The sequence below is a fragment of the Teleopsis dalmanni genome, chromosome 1 (assembly GCF_002237135.1).
Source record: "Teleopsis dalmanni isolate 2A chromosome 1, ASM223713v2, whole genome shotgun sequence".
Taxonomy (NCBI): domain Eukaryota; kingdom Metazoa; phylum Arthropoda; class Insecta; order Diptera; family Diopsidae; genus Teleopsis; species Teleopsis dalmanni.
The window spans coordinates 210,374,749-210,395,065 of NC_051846.1; the positions used below are offsets into that span (position 1 = coordinate 210,374,749).

At 30.4% G+C, this 20,317-nt stretch overlaps 4 protein-coding genes across 5 annotated transcripts; 2 read left to right on the forward strand and 2 right to left on the reverse strand.

The window, feature by feature from the left end:
* Positions 1 to 2,623: 2,623 nt before the first annotated feature.
* LOC119675366 (putative calmodulin-3) lies at positions 2,624 to 3,256 on the forward strand. Its single transcript, XM_038086566.1, has 2 exons — positions 2,624 to 2,707; positions 2,786 to 3,256. Exons 1-2 carry the CDS (start codon positions 2,694 to 2,696, stop codon positions 3,228 to 3,230), a joined length of 459 nt encoding a protein of 152 aa, XP_037942494.1. The 5' UTR covers positions 2,624 to 2,693; the 3' UTR covers positions 3,231 to 3,256.
* Positions 3,257 to 4,124: 868 nt separating this feature from the next.
* On the forward strand, positions 4,125 to 5,467 carry LOC119671701 (40S ribosomal protein SA). Its single transcript, XM_038082451.1, has 3 exons — positions 4,125 to 4,155; positions 4,372 to 4,615; positions 4,791 to 5,467. The coding sequence occupies exons 2-3, from the start codon at positions 4,397 to 4,399 to the stop codon at positions 5,382 to 5,384; spliced, it is 813 nt and encodes a 270-aa protein (XP_037938379.1). The 5' UTR covers positions 4,125 to 4,155; positions 4,372 to 4,396; the 3' UTR covers positions 5,385 to 5,467.
* Positions 5,468 to 8,493: 3,026 nt separating this feature from the next.
* LOC119671702 (protein MNN4) lies at positions 8,494 to 20,257 on the reverse strand. 2 transcript variants are annotated; one of them, XM_038082452.1, is made up of 4 exons: positions 19,953 to 20,257; positions 19,055 to 19,893; positions 18,792 to 19,004; positions 8,494 to 8,645 (listed from the first exon to the last, which is right to left on the reverse strand). In XM_038082452.1, exons 1-4 carry the CDS (start codon positions 19,963 to 19,965, stop codon positions 8,553 to 8,555), a joined length of 1,158 nt encoding a protein of 385 aa, XP_037938380.1. In that variant the 5' UTR covers positions 19,966 to 20,257; the 3' UTR covers positions 8,494 to 8,552. The 2 variants fall into 2 exon arrangements, with proteins under 2 accessions (XP_037938380.1, XP_037938381.1); XM_038082453.1 differs by having other exon boundaries at positions 18,801 to 19,004; positions 19,953 to 20,256.
* On the reverse strand, positions 16,153 to 17,989 carry LOC119671703 (pleckstrin homology domain-containing family F member 1 homolog). The gene has a single exon (XM_038082454.1). It carries the CDS (start codon positions 17,177 to 17,179, stop codon positions 16,301 to 16,303), a length of 879 nt encoding a protein of 292 aa, XP_037938382.1. The 5' UTR covers positions 17,180 to 17,989; the 3' UTR covers positions 16,153 to 16,300.
* Positions 20,258 to 20,317: the final 60 nt, after the last annotated feature.

A 20,317-nucleotide genomic window follows, 5' to 3' on the forward strand; every position in this document is an offset into this window, starting at 1 on the left:
TATAAGTTTTATTTTTATTTTCAACAAAGCAAATATGCAATATGCATTTTCTAAGAATAAAGATATATAACAATTAAGAATCGGAAATAGACTTAATACCTTTGTTAGTAGATGGCGCAAAGCATTGAATGAGGTGAAAGTAAGTCTTGCTTTTAAATTCACCACAGTTAAAACTCAACATTCTATAATTCCCTAAAGAGCGATGCAGACTAACATGCAGACTATTTTGAGTGTCATTAAAGAGAAAAAATCCATGAATGACACTCAAAAATGATAGTCTGCACCTTTGAATGACACGCAACCAACAACCAAAATTTTGGTGAGCACATCATTCAGCTTCTCGCCAACATGTTGTGAATGGTAATCTGTCACCCAGAAATTTGCATTTGTCATTCAAGAGCATATTTTTGCGTGGTTGCACTTACACACTTATAATGTGCGCAAACACCCTTATCTTCAGAAATTTTGCTAGAAGAAAATCAAACAAGAGAGAGCGCAACTTTTATGACATGCAAAAATGATATCCTACACCGCACTTAAACATAATTAGTCGTAAGAAATAAAATCACTAAATGTGAATTATTGCATTAAGCAAAAATATGCAGATTTACTAAGCTGTATAGTTTTTGAATATCAGCCGCGAATTAGACATCTTAGAAAATTAAATTTAGTATTAGTAATTTTTAAATTCGTTTAATAAAATTTTAATGGTCATCTTAAAAATATATATTTTGCGCTTTAAGTTACGACACATATTGTGCAAAACAAACTAACAACAATTTTAAATATTCCCGAAAGCACCCATATCTAACCAAAAGTTAAGTGATATGAAACTCAATCTGCTAAGCTACCTTATAATTCTCTGGATATGACCATAGACCTGGTGTTCTTTAGCAAACAGTTGTATTTACCATATCTGCATCACCTACCACTCATTTTTTTTTCTTTGCGGCTCGAGTCAAGAGTTGCTTCGTTAAATACTAAACGATAGGCATAGCATATTCCGTCATAGCACCATTTAATCATTGAACAGATATCACTTAAATCCAATATAAGTGCAGTAGTATGTGGATACAATCGGAAGAGAATCTGAATGAAAGTGGATTGATATTATAATGTTCAGTACTGATTTTTGTAGGTGTTATTATTAAATGTTTATGCAACTTAGTACACAAATATAGTAACGTAGTACTCTGAAATTTTAAAATTAATTTCTAAAATATTTATATATCACATTAAAATTAAAATATATTAATAAACACTTTATATTACTACACGTATTGTTCACAAATATACAGATATATTTGAAATATCTTTATATATTTTATAGTTCCTTCATTTCAAATGATATATTTTTAATAAAATTGTGGTTAGAACTACCAAAGAATGGCTGATCGCTTACCTGAAGAACCAGTTAAAAATGCTAAGATCAATATCTCTAAGTCTGTGATGAGAGTTCAAGAAGCTTTTCATTTACTAGATAGAGAAGGTAAAGGTTATATACTAACTTCTGATGTAATTTCCATAATGAAGTTACTTGATATGACGTTGAGTGATCGAGATATAAGTGCTATTATCCAGTGCTCAGGTGTAGATGACGATGGAAAAATAACGTGTGATGACTTCATTGCAAAAATCATTACCAAATAACCAAATGGTAATAACAAACCAAATAATGGAGTTCTTAATGTGAATTACAGGTTCTCAATTTAAAAAATAAAAGTTTTGACTGGAAGTGAAAATATGTTTTTCAGTATTATTTATTTGTAAATGAGTTCTTATACATCGAATTAAATAGCAAATTGAAAATTGAATGAACTGGCGATTTACAATTTAAATGTAATCTTAAATACATCCAAGCAATGAAGCATGTCATTATATTAAACTGACAATAAGTTTATGTACTTGCAGATAATACGTCCTGTTTTATTTATTTAATCGATCAATTACATTCTATGTATTTCCTCAAGCGTGCAAAAGAAGCTGCTGTGTTTATTGACCCATTATATTTTGACTTATCATATCTATTTTACGGCGTCTGTAGAACCAAATGGTTTAAAAATAGAAATAGATAACAAAAGGAACTAAATTAAAAACAATCATAAATATCTCGAATCAGCTGACAATTCTAGGGTCACTACCAAATTTTGGACAAACCCATTTTGTTAAACTGACACCGCAGACCATGGTGACCCGTCGTGGCCACTCTTTAGCCTGACGCTTTCTCTCGGCTGAAAACCATCTATCAGTCAGACACCTAGTTGTGGATCAACTTAATCCACAATATGGCTACGGTCCACAGATTTGAATGTCAGATCCTGGCCTTGCAAGACTGTGGGAGAAATTAATAAAAATAATAATATAATAAAATAATAATATATATAATAATTTTATATATTATATATAATAATGTAAAATATAATAATATAACCCTAAATTCAAAGGAAAAAATTTAATAATATTTAAACATAATAAATAAAAAAAGGCCAATATAAACATTTGACAGGCAATTAAAAATGCAAATTATATGCAGAACCAATATGTTCTCAATAGCCCTTCGTACGGTATAACTTGAAAGTTTTTGCTTTATTTTTTGACGTTTTCCATTTCCTCACTTTCTTTTTGTGCGCGGCAACCATTTAAACATTGCAAGCGTTTGTTTTGTGTTCAGTTAATTTTTGTGTTCAGCAAATATGGAGAAGCCAAGGTAATATTCATTGTTTATTTATATATTATACATAAAATTTATTATTTTCAATTATTAATTTAAAAATTATATTTTTAGCCCAACTTTAATCCAAAAAATCGCTAAAGAAATTATTAACACTGCTAAGAGTAACATGGCCACTCTTACGAGTCACGAATTGGGTACTATTATACATTCCCTTGGTGTGAAAACATCTGAAGATGAGTTACAAGCCTTAATTGAAGATATGCATGCTAATAGCAGCTCTTTGAGTAACTTGCATAAAAATATTTTAAAAATACCACGTAGAATTTGTGACGATGAATACAAAAAGGAAATTCGTGAAGCTTTTCGCTTATTAAATAAAAGTGATGAAACCTATGTCCTAAAATCTGATCTAATTTCTATTATTAGATCAACGGGTATAACCTTGACTGATGAAGAATTCCATGAAATCATCAAAGACGCTGGGCTTGGCGATGGTGACAAAATAACCTATGAAGATTTTATAAATAAAATGCAATTTCCTAAAAAGCCACGTTGATGAACTTGATGCAAATAAATTTATCAAATTAAATAGAAATTTAAATGTAAATTAAAATATCTCACAAAATAAATGATAATTAACTAAATAATTTTATTGAATATTTGAATAATTTTCTGTTTAATCATACTAAAGTAATTCACATAAGCAACTAATATAGCGAGGCATGAACGTAGTAGTCTGAAATAAAAATGTGCCCGAGCTCAAATAATGGCCCATTATGGTACCACAGGTACGTACATAGATTTAAATCAGTATACCGCCAACGCCGAAAATGTGGTAGATCCACCGTAATAATGTGTTGTAATTGATATAATAATAACATATTATAGAGCTTCATTGATTATAATCATGTCATTAGCTATTTTGTTTGCCATCTTCTGCACAGCTTCCTGGCTACACTCTGATGCTAAACAGACCGTATACTCATATATACATATATACTGTTGTGGTTTTAAAAAATATGGAAATTAATCATTTTAAAGGAGGTTGTAGACACAGAACGTTATTTTTAATGCTGAAATAGTATTAATAAATACTGAAATAAATAAAGCTAAATGATATAAAATTTTGTACAACTTATTGTCAATGAAATAATTTCATTTTATTTTTTTTTACATATATAGTTAGTTCTCAATTAAAATAAATTGCTTAGTTAAACTTTCTTATTACGAAATAAGACTACACATCAAATAATGCAATATAGCAAGTAAATATTTTAGTGAATCTTTAAATTTTATATATCAAATCTAACATTCACAGTTTATAATTCCTGCATTTATTGTGAATGCCCCCTAAACTGTTCCCATTCTATTATTACGGCTGTCACTTAATACGTCATGCAACAATAAAACGTAACGTCGTTGTCAAACGTGGAAACATGTTTCTCTGTCATTTCGTTATCGCTCCCAGTGGCATCGACAACGTAAGTCCACGCAAATTTTTTTTTAAATGTTGAAAGTTCTTAAAAATTTTAAAATATTGACAATTTAATTTGTTAAAATTGTTTAAAATGTTGTAAATTATATATATTATTCTTTAAATGTTAATTGTTAACAATTGTAACTATGACACGTGGCGGCGTCATGTCTACAACTATTGAGGTTATGTTAAATGGATAAAAAAAATTTTTAATTTTCAGGTTCCGTAACTCTAAATACGTTAAAATGTCGGGAGGCTTAGATATACTATCCCTTAAAGAGGATGATATTACTAAAATGTTGGTTGCTACCACCCATTTGGGTTCTGAGAACGTGAACTTCCAAATGGAACAATACGTTTACAAGCGCCGCCCTGATGGCATCAACATCATCAATTTGGGCAAGACCTGGGAAAAATTGATGTTGGCTGCACGCGCAATTGCTGCCATCGAACATGCACAAGATGTAAGTTATAAAATAAAATTAGTTTTTAATAATAAATTAGAATTTTATATGATGACTATTGTTATCTTTCGGGTCTGAAATCTAATGAAGTCAACCACAACGCTGATCAAAATAAACATATATACACTATGTGTCTTTTAAAGCATCTATTGATATATTTTCATTTTACTTGCAGGTGTACGTTATTTCATCTCGTCCAATTGGTCAACGTGCTGTACTTAAATTTGCTAAGTATACCGACACTACACCAATTGCTGGTCGTTTCACTCCTGGTGCATTTACAAATCAAATTCAATCAGCTTTCCGTGAACCACGCCTATTGGTTGTAACTGATCCAAACACCGATCACCAACCTATCATGGAAGCATCTTATGTCAACATTCCAGTTATTGCCTTCTGCAATACTGATTCACCATTGCGTTATATTGATATCGCTATTCCATGCAACAACAAATCTCCACACTCAATTGGTTTGATGTGGTGGTTATTGTCGCGTGAAGTGCTCCGTTTACGTGGTACCATCTCACGTAATGTCGATTGGTCCGTTGTAGTAGATTTGTTCTTCTACCGTGATCCAGAAGAAGCTGAGAAGGAAGAAGCTGCTGCTAAAGAACTTATACCAGCAGCTAAAATTGAAGAGATTCCCGAACATCCCGTCGAAGAAGCAACCAACTGGGCTGAAGAAGTTGCTGCTGAAAATGTTGGCGGTACTGAAGATTGGAATGACGATGGTGTTAAGAACTCATGGGGCGTTGATGGCAACTTCTAAAGTTTTTTTATATGTTTTAAAACATAGCGCCTGTAGTGACGTTGCAACAGCAAAATAAACACATTTTTTCATTTCCGAAATAATTGTTTTTGTTTTTAAATATTTATATGCAAGTATTATTAGTTTGTTTAGTTCCACAATATCTTATTAAGATTAATTAGTTTAAGCTATTCAGGAAAAATGGAATTACGATAATCAAAAACATTTGATTTAAATAATCGTTTTAGGACTAGCTGACTTCAACGTCAAATGACTATCAAATAGGCACGGCACTCAAGCCTTAGTTAACATTTACATTGTGTACAATTAATTTTTTTTTTTTTTTGAATACCTAATAAAAATAACGTTCCTTATACATATTTATAATTCCGTTTAACTGTGCAACATATGCATAAGAAATGTTAAAAAATTGTATCCACAATTAATGATAGATTTTAACTACCATATGTTTTCGACTTTTTTCATACCTTTAAACCCTCTTAAGGCATATTATTGCTTGCTGGATCGTAAGGTAGATCTAACAACCCGTAAGCATACTTAAATCTGAATAATGGTAAATGTAGTAAAATAAATTAATGGCGATGAGAAGAAACGTTTAATGAACCTTATTACAGATCGCCATTGGGGTACCATAGCAATTGAAGGGTCGCAAGTGTGAAGGCACTGGAATATTGAATATAATCCATATTAAAACTTACAAATGAATTATATATGTATGGTAGTACAGATATGTATGTGTGGTTGTACGATAGAACGGAAGCACAGTGCTATGAACTGTAGAATTGAAGACTGGATTTGAAAACATCGTTCATTTGGCAGTTTTGCTTTACATTAACCATTTTTTTCCTGATGTAAACGGACATTGGTTGTTGGTTGTTTACTTTATATTTGAAATAAGTTAATTAGTTCAACAATTTTTTAAATTTTAAATATTCTACACTTTTTAATCAATATATAGTGAAGAGAAAAAATTGCCATTGTCAAATCGAGGTGCTTGAGCAATCGGTCATAACAATTACAAATATAATATATAATTTTACAAATATATAATGTATAAATATATAATATAACAATATATAATATAAATATATATGTATAAATATTTAAAGCTACAATATATTCAACCACGATTTCGTATCAGGGCTGATAGCAGGCACCTTCTTAAAAAAGCTGTAGACACTATCGGAAATATGAGCCATATGGACTCCTTGCATCGCAAAATGACGAATACATTAGCTGATAATATGTGGTTTAATAGAAATGAATTTAATATTGTTATGAAAGTCCATTATTGAAGAATACCCCCCAATGAATTTGCTTTCATATTTATTACTTATTACGTATGGGAATATATCAAGAAGAACTACAAATTGCAGAAACATAAAGAATGTTAGAATCTGTGTTTAACTATAATATCGCATTAGATATCATAGCATAATATTGATCTATGCGCCTTTGTCTGCCTGTTTATCTGCTCCTAGTGAATATCTGGATATTTTGGCAGTTGCGAACATTAAAAGTAGTTCTCTAGAATGTTGACTTGACCAGTGTCATATCCCGCTCAAGCTTCAATTAATGGCGTTTTTTCTAATAAATTGTATTTATTAAAAAATAAATGGTTATAAATGTCACGCAAGAGCCAACTGAAGCACTCATTTTGAAAAATTGTAATACTTTTTTAATTACAATAAATTGAAGCCAGTCCACACGGTCTTGTAATAAGTGGATTATTACATCCATATTAAAGGTACATATTGAATGCAGTCTTTTTTCAAAACTATTAACTTTTTTAAGGTTTTAAATTCTAATTTCAATTTCTAAAATTCTTTTTCAATTTTGAAAATACAATTTAAATGACTTTTAAATACTTATTATAACTTATTTTCAATAGCTTGTACTCTATCTCTATATCAGGGCTGCCAAAAGCATGACCCACCGCAACATGTTTTAATCTACCACAATTAGACAAATTTTCTTTTGGTGCGCTTTGGTAAACTTGCATTATTTTATTTTTATGCTATACCAAATAAATGTGTTTTATATTAACAAATTAATAAAACAAAATTTAATATTTATTTATTAATAACTGTATTTTTACTTTTCTCCAAAACAACTATGAAAGTATGTATTTGTTTCTGTGACCCTCCAATCTGTACAGTGATTTGTATCGGACTGTGATCGCATCTGGTCTGAACAACAGCCCTGCTCTATACAGTAATCCACCTATAACGCGGTAAATTGGTTTCACGTTATAGGGGTATTCCCGTATACCACTTATACACACGTGAAAAGGTACGCGAAGCTAATTATGAACTGTTCAAATCCCCGCGTTATACGGGGCATTGAAATCACGTAATATGAAGACGCGTTATATGGAGGATTACTGTATTACTAATCAAGTTAATTTCATATTTTAAAATTTAATAGAATGTTCCAAATTTTGTAAAAAATAATTATTTATTTCAATATTATACAAATTTAATAAATTTATATATATATTTATATAGATATTATATAAGTAATAACATTTCACAATTTTATTAACAGTAAAAATTTATATTTATATTGCCTAGACGAAATTTTAATACATTTCTTGTTAATTAGTAGTATTTCTAAATTTAATAATTAAAATGCAATAAACTTAAAAACAAATTATAAGGAAAACCATTTCATTTGGGGTGAAATTAAACATATTTAAATCTTTATGTAAATAAATTAAATTTTAAATTCAATTAATTTTTATATGGACGCAGACGCACAAAAATTAATTTTTAATTTATTTTATTTGTTTGATTAGTATAATTATTTAATAATTTTTTTGTTTATTTTTTTTTTGCAATAAAATAAAAATGAATAATTTTCTTTTCTTTATATTTTGTTGCAAATTTTATTTTATTTAAAAGTAGGTATTATTACATATTATAAAATATAAAATTGACAAATATTTGATATTTTGTAGATATTTTTAAATTACTTAATGTTTTTTTTTTGTAAGATTAAGTCTAATTACTTTTGTTTAGTTTTAATAATAGTGACGGAATTAAAATTTAAATATGCATTAAAAGAAATAAAATGTTATTAAAAAAATTTAAATATCTTAAACATTTTAACATTTTTGTTAGTTATTGTTTTTGTTCGTAAAATGTGTATTAAATAAAAAAAAATATTTTATTTGAATGGATTTGGACGAGCTTTGAACGTTGTTAACTTCCTCAATTCTTTTACACGATCTTCCTCACGCTTTTTGCTTTCCTCCTCCTTCTGCAAATAGAAATAGAATATGAAAAAATTAATAAATATCTAAATTAGTAAGAAACTTGTTCACTTGTATTTATTTAGTTAAACAATTAATAACATATTCGCTAACAAGAAAGACGATAAAGATGATCACGATCGGATCGTCAAGCCACACACATAAGAGAGTTTCTAAAAGTATCTAAAAAAAACATGCGAGATACGAGCGAGCGTTTTGTTTCAGTCGTTGATTACTTTAATCTACATTCCCGACAATTATAGATAAATTTGTTTAACTACAACAACAACAACAACAACAACAACTGCTATCAACAAAATTACACAAATAATTTTTTTTTAAACAATTTGCGAAGATAACAGAATTGCTAATTTTGTTGCTGCCTAATTTGTTCCAAGAGATGACAAGTTTAAGTTTTATGCAAATTAAACTAATTTCCCCCACTGAAGTCACATGATTTACAAAAAATATTTGGAATTCCTTCATATTATATAATATATAATGAAATTATATCTATAAAACGAGTGTATGTTATTACACTTCCTACCGTCTTCTATACCGATGTTAAATTCGACTACATTTTACAATATAGTGTTGTTATTATCATTATTATCAAGTATACAGCATCATTGTTCGATCTATAGACTGAAAAAGAAATACAACTCAAGAGGAAAATAGGTATTATGTGAAACGAATAGGTGATATTACTGTCCATTACTGTCACCAAAGTGATCTAATATGCAATCTATGATCGTCGCACAGCTTGACAAAGGAAAAGCTATCAATAATAAATACTATATAGGATCAGTGTTTCATTTCAAGTAATGTAAATAAAAAAAAACCTTCCCAAATAAAGAAAAAAGCACACTTCCATCAAGATCATAAACCGGAAATATATAGCCAAAATCAAAGACCCATATATATACATATATATGTGTATTTATTATCAATGCATCATGTCATGCAAAGCATAGTCGATTCAGTATTTTATCTGGAAGTAAAATTAAATTTCTAGCTACGAGATTGATATATCCTCATATTAAAATATCAGTTTACCTTACCAACCTGATAAGTTTATAAATTTTGCTATGTCTCTAATAATAACAAAAGTTATGTTAAGACCTTAAGAAAAGGGTTAATAGTTGAAAATATTTTTAATTTTCAAAAAGTTATACATTGGCAAGGTGAAACAACTTTTAGCACTACCCATAGGAAACATTTATTGCGCTCAAATTTGCATAAAATAAGTGACTTAGACTAACAATTGTTATCTTATGGTATTCTCTTTTGAACAAACCTTAGGAGATCCGACAAATCTAGTTTGGTCATCTTTATCGAGTCAGTGAAGAAACGTGGTATAAGACATTGAAATCACTACGTCTGTAGTCTAAGACAAAAGCATAGAAAGTGAATAATGCATTATATCTCTTTTTTATTATGACAACTTCTTCATAATCCATTTGTTGTAAAACTCTACCATTAAAGTATCGGTTCAAAGACACAACCCCCCGTTAGTACTTTAGTAAGTACACGATTTACAGGTTTGCGAAAACCCAGATCTTATTTTATGGTTTGACATGCGATAAGAATGTACCTAGTCTTTTGGAATCGTTGAATTTATATCAAGTCGGGATTGGATATGTCATCTATAACTGATTGCCGTACATCATTGCAAAACCATTCAAAAGGAACAACATAAAATCCATTCTAGAAATAATCTAAAATCAAATCGTAATGTATTTAGTTGAGAACTGAATGAATAGTTATTAAACCAGGAGACACTCATACATGGCTAGTTCAATTCAATTAGTCGATTTGTTTAAGAATATATATATATATATATCTGTGTACTCTTTATACAGCCTCCATTCAATATATTTTAAAACATTTCAAATGTGTTAGTAAGTGAATACAGCAATTTGTACTTTATGAATGGAGGAAGTCATAAAATATTAATGTCTGAATGAAGGAATATTTATTATAAAAATATTTAAATATATATTTCTTTGTAAAAACTTAATGGCTGATTAAAATGTAGATATTTTTCAAAAAAAAACAAAATCTATTTGAATTTAGTTCAAATAGCAAACAATTTGAATGTTTTGCCATTTCGGCTCAGCTCCGTGGCTTGAGTTCAAACTTTGCACAGATCCATTTCCACAATGCACAAAGTAGAAAGTCCACATCGTTTGGATTGCCTCTAGTCGAAGTGTAAGTCGACACTTCATAAGTTGCAATTTGATATAAATAGTCGCAGCTAAAGCAACTATAAATAGTTTGCAAAAGAACAAGCGGAAGCGCAGCGCAATAAGTAAATTGCTTGCTATTAACTTTCAAAGAAAAGATACAATTGTGAAAGAAATGAAACTTATATAAAATTTGAACAATAAGAGAAGGCACAGGCAGAGGCAGAAGCAATAAAAGCTAAACAAAAAGAAATTCAGACTAAACCTACCTATGAGCTATACAAGCGGAGAAAATTCGGTATACAAAATAGAAAAATGAGCACCTACAACGGAGCTTTAATTACAAAAATATCACGAATAAAAAGAGTCTCATACATACATATATCCATGTCTTCAGTATAGAGAATATATATATATGTGTACATTTATGTAAAGTTAGGTCATGCAGCCTGAGCAGTAAAACGCTCAGCACACTTTCGAAGTGTGCTTAATTGAAGTGCTGAAGAATCGCGCGAACTCAAGAAGTCTGAACAAAGTCGGTGTTGGATTATATTACATATGTAGACTTCGCATATTCAACCGAAAAAAACACTTAACAACTGCGTTTATAACACACAAGCGATGGAAAGAGAAGGGAAGGGAAGGGAGACGTATGAGGCACGGTGTTATTTATCAAAAACCGAAATTCGCTGTTTTGCTTTGAAAGTGAAACTGTAGCAAATTGAAATAAATGCTAAAATAAAAATAAAATTCACATAAAATAACACACAAAGACTTTTTATATGAAAATAATTGAGGTATGCGTAATTTACATTTTGTTTATTTATTTATAACTTTTTAACGAAATACTAAATGACAACGTTAACACTAAAAAAAAAAATAATTGCATATTATATATAAATAAAGTACGGAAGCATAAGCACAGTTTAAGTTACTAGAGCCTGACTCATTTGCATACAGAATCTTGCTGCACTTTGCAATAGCAGAGATAAGTCGATGAAACATGCATAGGTTGGGAAATTCTTCAAGTTCGAATGACTGACTTTGTGACTCAAATCGACAACAAATCAACTTTTTAACAAAAAAATGTATGACAAGTAAGCAATTAACGGGCAGCAATTAATTGTGACAAATCACATACGAGATAACAGTAATCGTCAAGTGAACCCCAAACTTCTCTCTCCGAAAGAACTTAAAATTCATAGAGAAATATTAAGCTGACTTCTCTCCTTTATTCAAGTTATATTGAGAAAATTAACGTGAAAGTCTTGGATTATTGTGTAATAACCTATATCTTACTTGATATATTAAATAAACTTCTTTCTTGTACTAAGAAATATGCCTTGTGTTTATATTATTTAATTGGAAGATATTATTTATATCACGTTTTTTATTTATATGAAACTCAACAGTACATACTATTTTTAAAAAGAGTTTTTAAAAATTCAAACTAAAATAAATAATTTAATTAATTTAATACAACTTAAACAGAATAATTTAAAATTTGCTAATAAAAGCCATTCAATTGAAATCTGAGCTGATCTGACAGTAAATAATCACGTATTCCTATTCCTTCGCAAACTACAACTTCACACGTCATCTTTTCAATTGTCTCAAAATAAACAGCAATATGTTTTCCCATATCTTTCTTACATTCTCCTCTATTTATATTATCCTATTCCACACCATACTAATCTCACCACTCATCATTCATTATTCCACTACTAACATAATAATCTAATCACAACACTAATCTACTAACCTAAGCATATTTATTCTTTTCTTGGGATCTCCGGAACCCTTATTAAGTCCTACGCTAAGCATTTTTGACCGTATACTCGTATATGAGTTTATTTTCAGTAACAATGCATTATACAATAATAAACCGATTTCAATCATTTCAACAGATAGGCTGTCCAAAAAACATATTAAACCAGTCTAACAAGAAAATAAGAAAATATTGGAGTGCCCCATACTTCATACGAGTATAGTGACGTTTCAGTGGCTAGTATTTCTTCTTGGATACTTTTTCTTAGTAAATGTTGGGATACATTTGCTAAATTTCACATATTTGGTTCTTGACCCAAATACTCTGGCTCTAATACTATTTTCAGTTCTAGACATATTTGCGTACCATATGTTGGTGCGTTTCTAAAAAGATTTCAGTTATTGAATTAGTAGTCTAACTTCCACTGCAGATTAGAGAGCCATGCTAGAAGATTGAATTTTCCTTTCAAACATACCTGTCGCAGCTGTGGGGGTAGACGATAGGAGAATCTATCATCTACTCTGTCATTGCACAGCTCATGCACAATGGCAACTCAACACTTGAGGAGCCCCCTTTTCTTGAGGATCTTGATCAATTACAACAACTCCCACTAAACAGCATTCAAAGCTTCGTCAAAGGTTTTTGGTGATTTTAAACCCTGAGTTTCCTCTATATACAGTTACACAATAGGCCTAAGTGGATCACCCAGATATTGTCGGTATAACCTAACCTAAGTTGTTTAACTTAGTAATGCATCACAATTTTTTTTGTTCTGAACTCACATATGCACTATAGTATAATGTATTAAGATTGATATGTCTCATTAAACTAATTAAGAAGAAATATATTTTATATATACCATATCTTCTTGAATAAAATATCCTCTTCATATCTAATTTGTAAGTTCCACGCAGTTAACTGGAGTAACTTTACTCAATTATGTGTATGAATCTACTGAGAAACTACTCGTAGTAGTAAATATAATGGATATTTAAATACCATATATTATTATTTTTTTACCAACAAATAAACATTAATTAAATTTAAAATACAAAAATGAATAACTGGTAGTAAATGAGTAAACTAGTAGTAACTAGTAGCAAATAACTAGTTAACCAATGTCAGTGTGGCAGAGTATAATTATAGAGATTGTTGTTTATAGAACAGATTATAAGATATGTATCCATATGTCAAGTAAGCATTAGTTTAATAATATCTACTCATTCTTCACTCACTGATTAACGGCAGTCAATTTTTTATTTTAATATTTAAATAAAATAAAATACAGATTGTATTAAGAGGTGCATATGTACCTATTAAATATCACTTAAGTGATTTAATTTAATCTCAAGCTTACCGAACTAAGTGGAAAATAATCAAAACAGCCGATTTTGATGACTCAATGTCAAAAGATTATGGGACGTAATTGAGTATACAGAATGATAAATAGTAGTGCAACAGATTGTAGCTAAACCTTATATAGTTTAATTATGAATTGACGTAAAATAAATGTGAGAATAGAGCAACGTGTATTATGAATATAAGTAGGAGTGCACATATGTCACGTTCCTCAATTGGAAATTATTCGAAACGTGCTTATCACTTAACGCTACTCATTCTAATGTTATTGTTATTGTCAATCTTTGATAAGAAAGTAAGATTTGTGATTTGATTTGCAAGGATGAGATTTTTTTTTTAAATAAAATAGAGCGTAAATTATTTTCAATGTGATTCTACATTCTTCTGAATCAATTCAATCAATAACATGTGGAGTATACAAAGCTTATATCAGTTATATTATATTTAGTGCATAAATGACGTATCTGTCTCGTACTAACTAAACTAGTCACTAAAATAAAATAATGCTGTTATCAGAATTATATATATTTTTCAGATTGTCTTAATTACTTTCACTAAAGATATTTGTCAAGTTTTCGTTTACTGCTTATGATCTTAGAATTTTATAGAGGCTATATAAAAAAAAAAACTTTCAGACGCCTATAATATAGTAGTCACTCGTTTACAATAAGCAAGTGTCATTCACCTTAAGAATTTTAACAATTCATTCGAACATTGGAATGACTTAGGTTTATCCAACAGTTATCGTAATTGAAGCAATCAATACAGAAGGTGGACATGTACCAATCAATATGTTATTTTATTTTATGTTTTACTATAACTTTACTAACAGATGTAATAGATATAGAAGAAGACTAAAATTAAAAATTGCTGTGTGTAAGCAACGAAATAGATTTCTTCTCGATATGATATGACATATATACAAATTAAGAAATTATATGAAATCGTTTTGAAGATGAGGTATCCATAATACATTTGGATTAAGATCTATAACCAGCCACATAGCTATTAATCCGTAATAGAAGGGAATCACAAATCAAAAGGGCTAAAATTGGTATGTGTATTTAGACAAGAGTACAGCAAGCAATTTAAACATGACGAATAAAATTGTGATTGAGTAAATGAGGATAGTGAATTATTATTGTAGCCCGAAGATCTGCAGATATGATCTTTATGGGAGTTTAAAGCAGGACTTTGTCGTCATAGTTGAAGAATAGCTTTGGCGACTATTGGAACCGTTGCTGAGTAGTCATAGTTAATTAATGATGATATTGATGATCCTGATCCCTTGAGATACATACTGATCATGTTTCGTTTAAACAATCTAATCATGTCACCACATTATATTATAGAACAATCTTTAATCTTATTGTTGTATCCTCCGGCATACGGGGAAAATGCCATAGCTTTAAACTTTATATATATAATATAATTGTTATAAGTTTCTGTGTAACAACAAATTTAAAATGAGGTAAAATAAAGCTAATACTACTACTACTATATACTATATATTTTACTGATAATTTTTTTTCTATTAAAGAAATGTACGTTTGTTATAAGATCAAGAGTTTTTGAATTATTCTAGTATATCTTAGTCGCAAAATATTTTTTAATATGATTCACTTTGCTTTATAATCGTCAAGGTATTTTACATACCATACATACATAACGTGTACAGATAATTATGCATATATGTAAAAGTATATCAATATCTTTTGTTTTTAGTTCAAATTTAATCAGACTGATTAAAGTATAAAGCAAAATAAACAAAATAAATTAATTTCAACAAATTTTCTTACTAAAAAATTCTAGTTACTAAAATCGCAATCGTCACATATGTTAAACTAAGCAAATATAATCTCTTATCTGAAATGTAGTTAAAAAGCCCCTTCTCTACAACGCTTGAGTAGGTAAGGAGAGCGCGACTCAGAAGTGCTTTACGATAGTTCCCGCTAATAATGAAATAATGGAATAATGGAATGATGAAGAATGATGGACAAAGAATTATGCAAAATAAAAAATTATGAAGCCGCAACGGGAAAAAACTTGTTTGCTTGTATTTATTGTATTTCTGAGATAAACTTATTTGAATGTTTGAATGATTGAATGGCACTGAGAAGAATGAGCAATGGCGCAGATATTTCGCAAAATACATAAAAGATAAACAAAACACATAAGATTTAGTCAGTATTGTCAGCTTACCATTTCGAAATATGTTAAAAAGTTTTGCCAATCCTTTTCGTTGCCAAACACTCCACCACTCCCTATTTTGCTGTTCCTGTTCCCCATTGCCATCGCCGTCGCCATCGCCGCATCCCCCACGTAACGCCGGCCGAGCCGACAGCACTCATCAGTTGGGCGTGTGACTAGAGTTGAGTGCTGACACCGATGTTGCCGAATCGTCAGCAGAGATTGTATTATCGCCATAAAAGCGCGGCTCATCATGCATCTCGGCGCCAGCGCCACTCTCGTCGTCAGAGTCATCGTCACCCGAGCTGTCAGCTAACTTTCCAGTTCCGCCAGTACTGCTCACATTCGATAATTGTGAATTGCTCGCCATTGGCGTTTTGGACGATTCATCTTTGACTACTTTGCTGAGACGTTCATAGCAAGCCGTACACACACGCAATGGCTTCGAACTCTGCTGTGGCAGTAGGAATTTCTTCGACGAACATGGACCACAAACGACTGCACCGCAATTCCGGCAATGATGACGTCGCACAATCATTGTGAACTGCGTCTTTTTACAGTGCATGCAGACAGTTGCCTCCGCATCCGGAACCCAAACGGCTGCGTGCTTCTCAACAGGTTTCTTTCCACTTTTGCGCAAAAGATCCTCGACGCATTTGTTTATATGTGCCATCCACTCCTGTTTCTCGGTGATTGTTGCAGCATAGACCACAAACGACTTTGTTGTTGTTCGTATCAACCAGCCATTGTGGTATTGGCCATTGTCCTCGAGCGATTCCAATGATACTTCTTCGAGCGGCATGATATGTTGTTTATTATATTTTTTCTTGCCAATCACGATGTTTCCGTACACGAGTATGTCGTTAAAGAGAAAAAATTGACGCGATTTCGGACGTTTACGGCACATTTTTGTTAACACACCCTCGCCCACAAGCACGCGTCCAGGTATTGCCAAAGGCACGCCAGAACTGCCAAAGCAGCTCTCCACGGCCGCTATGCGCCGAGTATTCGCCTCAGAGTTAACCAAACGATCGACCATGGCTAATGCACTGCCTACTCAAACAAAAATAAAAACAACCGACAGCGAGTGTGGCTGACGAACGATTCAATTCCTTAATAATTTTTCTGGTCCAAAGGTTTTTGTATTTTGCTTTCTGCTATCCGTATTTTATTTAATTTTTATATAATTTTCAATGTTTTCTCATTACGAGCGGAATTTTTTTTTGTAGCGCGTATAATTTTTTTAGTTAATTTTTCATTAAATTATTTTCTGTTAAATAATTTTCAACAATTCTTCTTTCGAAAATAATGTCGTGTCACACTCAATTTCAAAGCAAAAATGCTCAAAGCAACAGAAAATATAACTACGGCAGTATTTTTCTTTCCGTATTATTTCTGCTTTTCACACTCAAATCTTGTACTTTTACACTCAAACTTGACATTTGTCATTAAGTGTTGCCTACCTTTTTAATTTTTATTTTACTCGCTTTTGCTTTATTTTTGCGTCTCTTGTAATGTTTTGGTTTGAGTTAATTACGATTCTTATATTCGTTTTCATGAATCACCTATTTTAATAATTTATGATCGTTTGCATATTTTTGTGATCGAAAGTTCACATTAACTTGTCAAGTTGATTATTTTTTAATAGAATTTTTATTAATATAAAGTATACATTGAATGTATACGCAAAATATCAAAAATACATGAAAAATATTTACATGTTGCAACAACGAAATACACTCAAAGTTTGAAGAAAGTGCAGAAAGAAAAATAAAACCGATTGGCGAAATGCAAAAGGCAAAAGCAACAGACCAAAAAAAGTACTCAAACAGAGTCAAGTGTAAAATTAACCAACGAAATGCGAAACTTTCTGGAATATGCCGAACTCCGTTGATCGCTAATTAAAAACTAATGACATAAAATACAACCATTTTATATGAACTCATATAAGCAAAAGAGCAAAGGTGCTTATTACCAAACCATTAGCATTAAAAATATATATGCTAACTTTATAATTATATCTAATTATGTCTATACACCGTATATGTCAATATTTATATGTCATAAATATCCATACAAAATAGGCCTATTATTAATTTAAAATAAAAAGTTGCATATATTTCCCTATATATATATTATCTACTTGTATATGAATCGATAACGTAAATTATATATCGTATATATCTAACTTTTAATATAATAAATATAAGATTTATAAATAGAAGATGTATATATAGTCATTAAGAAGCATGAACCTTATCTTAATATTAAAGTTACTCGACTTAGTGTAGATGAGCACCTGGTGCACAATTTATATATCTGATTTAAATTCTGCATTGGATTGTTCAAGAACAGATTACTGGCGAAAATACAACTTCGAATAGAAATATTACATGTGATATAAGTTAAGCTGTATCTGAAAGTTATATACATATGTGTTTGTAAAAATTCAAATGTCAGAAGTAGAATGTATGCAGCAACTTAGGTGATAATTTCAAGACTATTGTTAAATTTTAAATATATTATTTATAATATCACTTCAATAATTTGGACAAGACATTTCATAAATTTACAAACGAACTACGAAAACAAACGAACAAGCACAAATGTTTCTATCAACCACTTCGTCAATTCGTTTGTTTTATTCTTACAATTTCTACCTGTTTGCGGCGCTCCTCCATTCTTTGCTCTAAACCCTCATCATAATGCTTGCGTTCTTGTCGTCGTTTATCTGACTGTAGATTAAATGGACGCTGTTCTACTACTGTTATGGTCTTTTTTGGTACAAATGGTTCTTCTCTTAGTACAACCGGTGACCTATACTCGAATTTAGGTGGTCGTTGTTGACGTTTAAATATTTCTAACTGGAAAAAGACAATTAGATTTTTTCAAAAAAGAAACATGCATTTCAAACCTTATTCATTTTTTTCTCCATCATTTCGCGAGAATGCTTTAAAACGTCTGGTGACTGTGGCACTGTTATCGCATGCACTATATGGTTTTCTAGCTTTGCGTGAGCTGCTTTAAAATTAGGTACAGGTCGGCTATGGAATTGACGGTTCTTACGCTCATTTTCTATGCATATGCGTAATTTTTCTTCCTTTTTTTTCTGATAAATATCCTTATAACTGTATAGATCTCTTAATCTGCTCGATGCATTTTCATGCTGAGTCGCTCCTTGTTTTTGAAAGGACCATTCGAGAACAATATTGCTAAGTTTTTTTGTTACATCGAGACTAGAATTGGGTGATTGCTGCATATCTGATTTGGATTGACTACTTGGTTCAATTTCATTTAAACCATGTAACTTATTTACGTTAGAATCCGTTTCAAATGTAATATTGGCTGCAGACGAATCTTCCACATTAATTTGTAATGTATTATGTTCATATTTAGAGGCATTTTCTTTGTTTTCTTCAATTAACCCGACTTTAGGTGTGTCATTGAGTGAAGTGACATCGAATTGGCTCACAATATTGTCCAGATTATTGGATGGTATGTATGGACTAGTCTTTGTTGATTTCTGAATATTTCGTTTGGTAGAAGACCGAGATGTGTTTGTTTCAATTTCATTTAAAACTAATGCATCTGCAGTATTCTGCATATTTGCAGTTGATTCTTTTTTAATATTAATGTTGATTGTAGGCGATTCGTTCATATTACTTCTGCCAATATTATCTTCAAACTTATATGCGTTTTCTTTGTTTTCTTTAATTAATTCGGGGCTGAATGTGTCGTTAAATGAAGCCGTTGCTAAATACAATAAACTTTTGTTATAAATACAATTTTGTGGTATAATATTGTTAACTTACACATTTTTAACATATATATTTTTATTTATTCTTTATTGTTAATTATTTCATTATTTTCGTGCTTGGCTGCTATAAATATTGAATGTATACTAGCTTTTATATTACAAATAACAATATATTACAACAAAAGTGTTTAGTTTTGAAATTTGCACGCTCTATAAGAATATTGTTAATAAATATCTTACGAAGAAAATAATACTCTTCTATAACTATTGTTGTTGTTTGTTAATGTCAAAAGCGAAGCGAAAAAACGGCAATTTTCAAACAATACTCAGCAGCGCGAAAATCATGAAAACCAATTTAAACATAATAAGTGTGAATGAAAATAAAAATTCTTTGGAATTTAAGAATATGGTAGAAAAGGT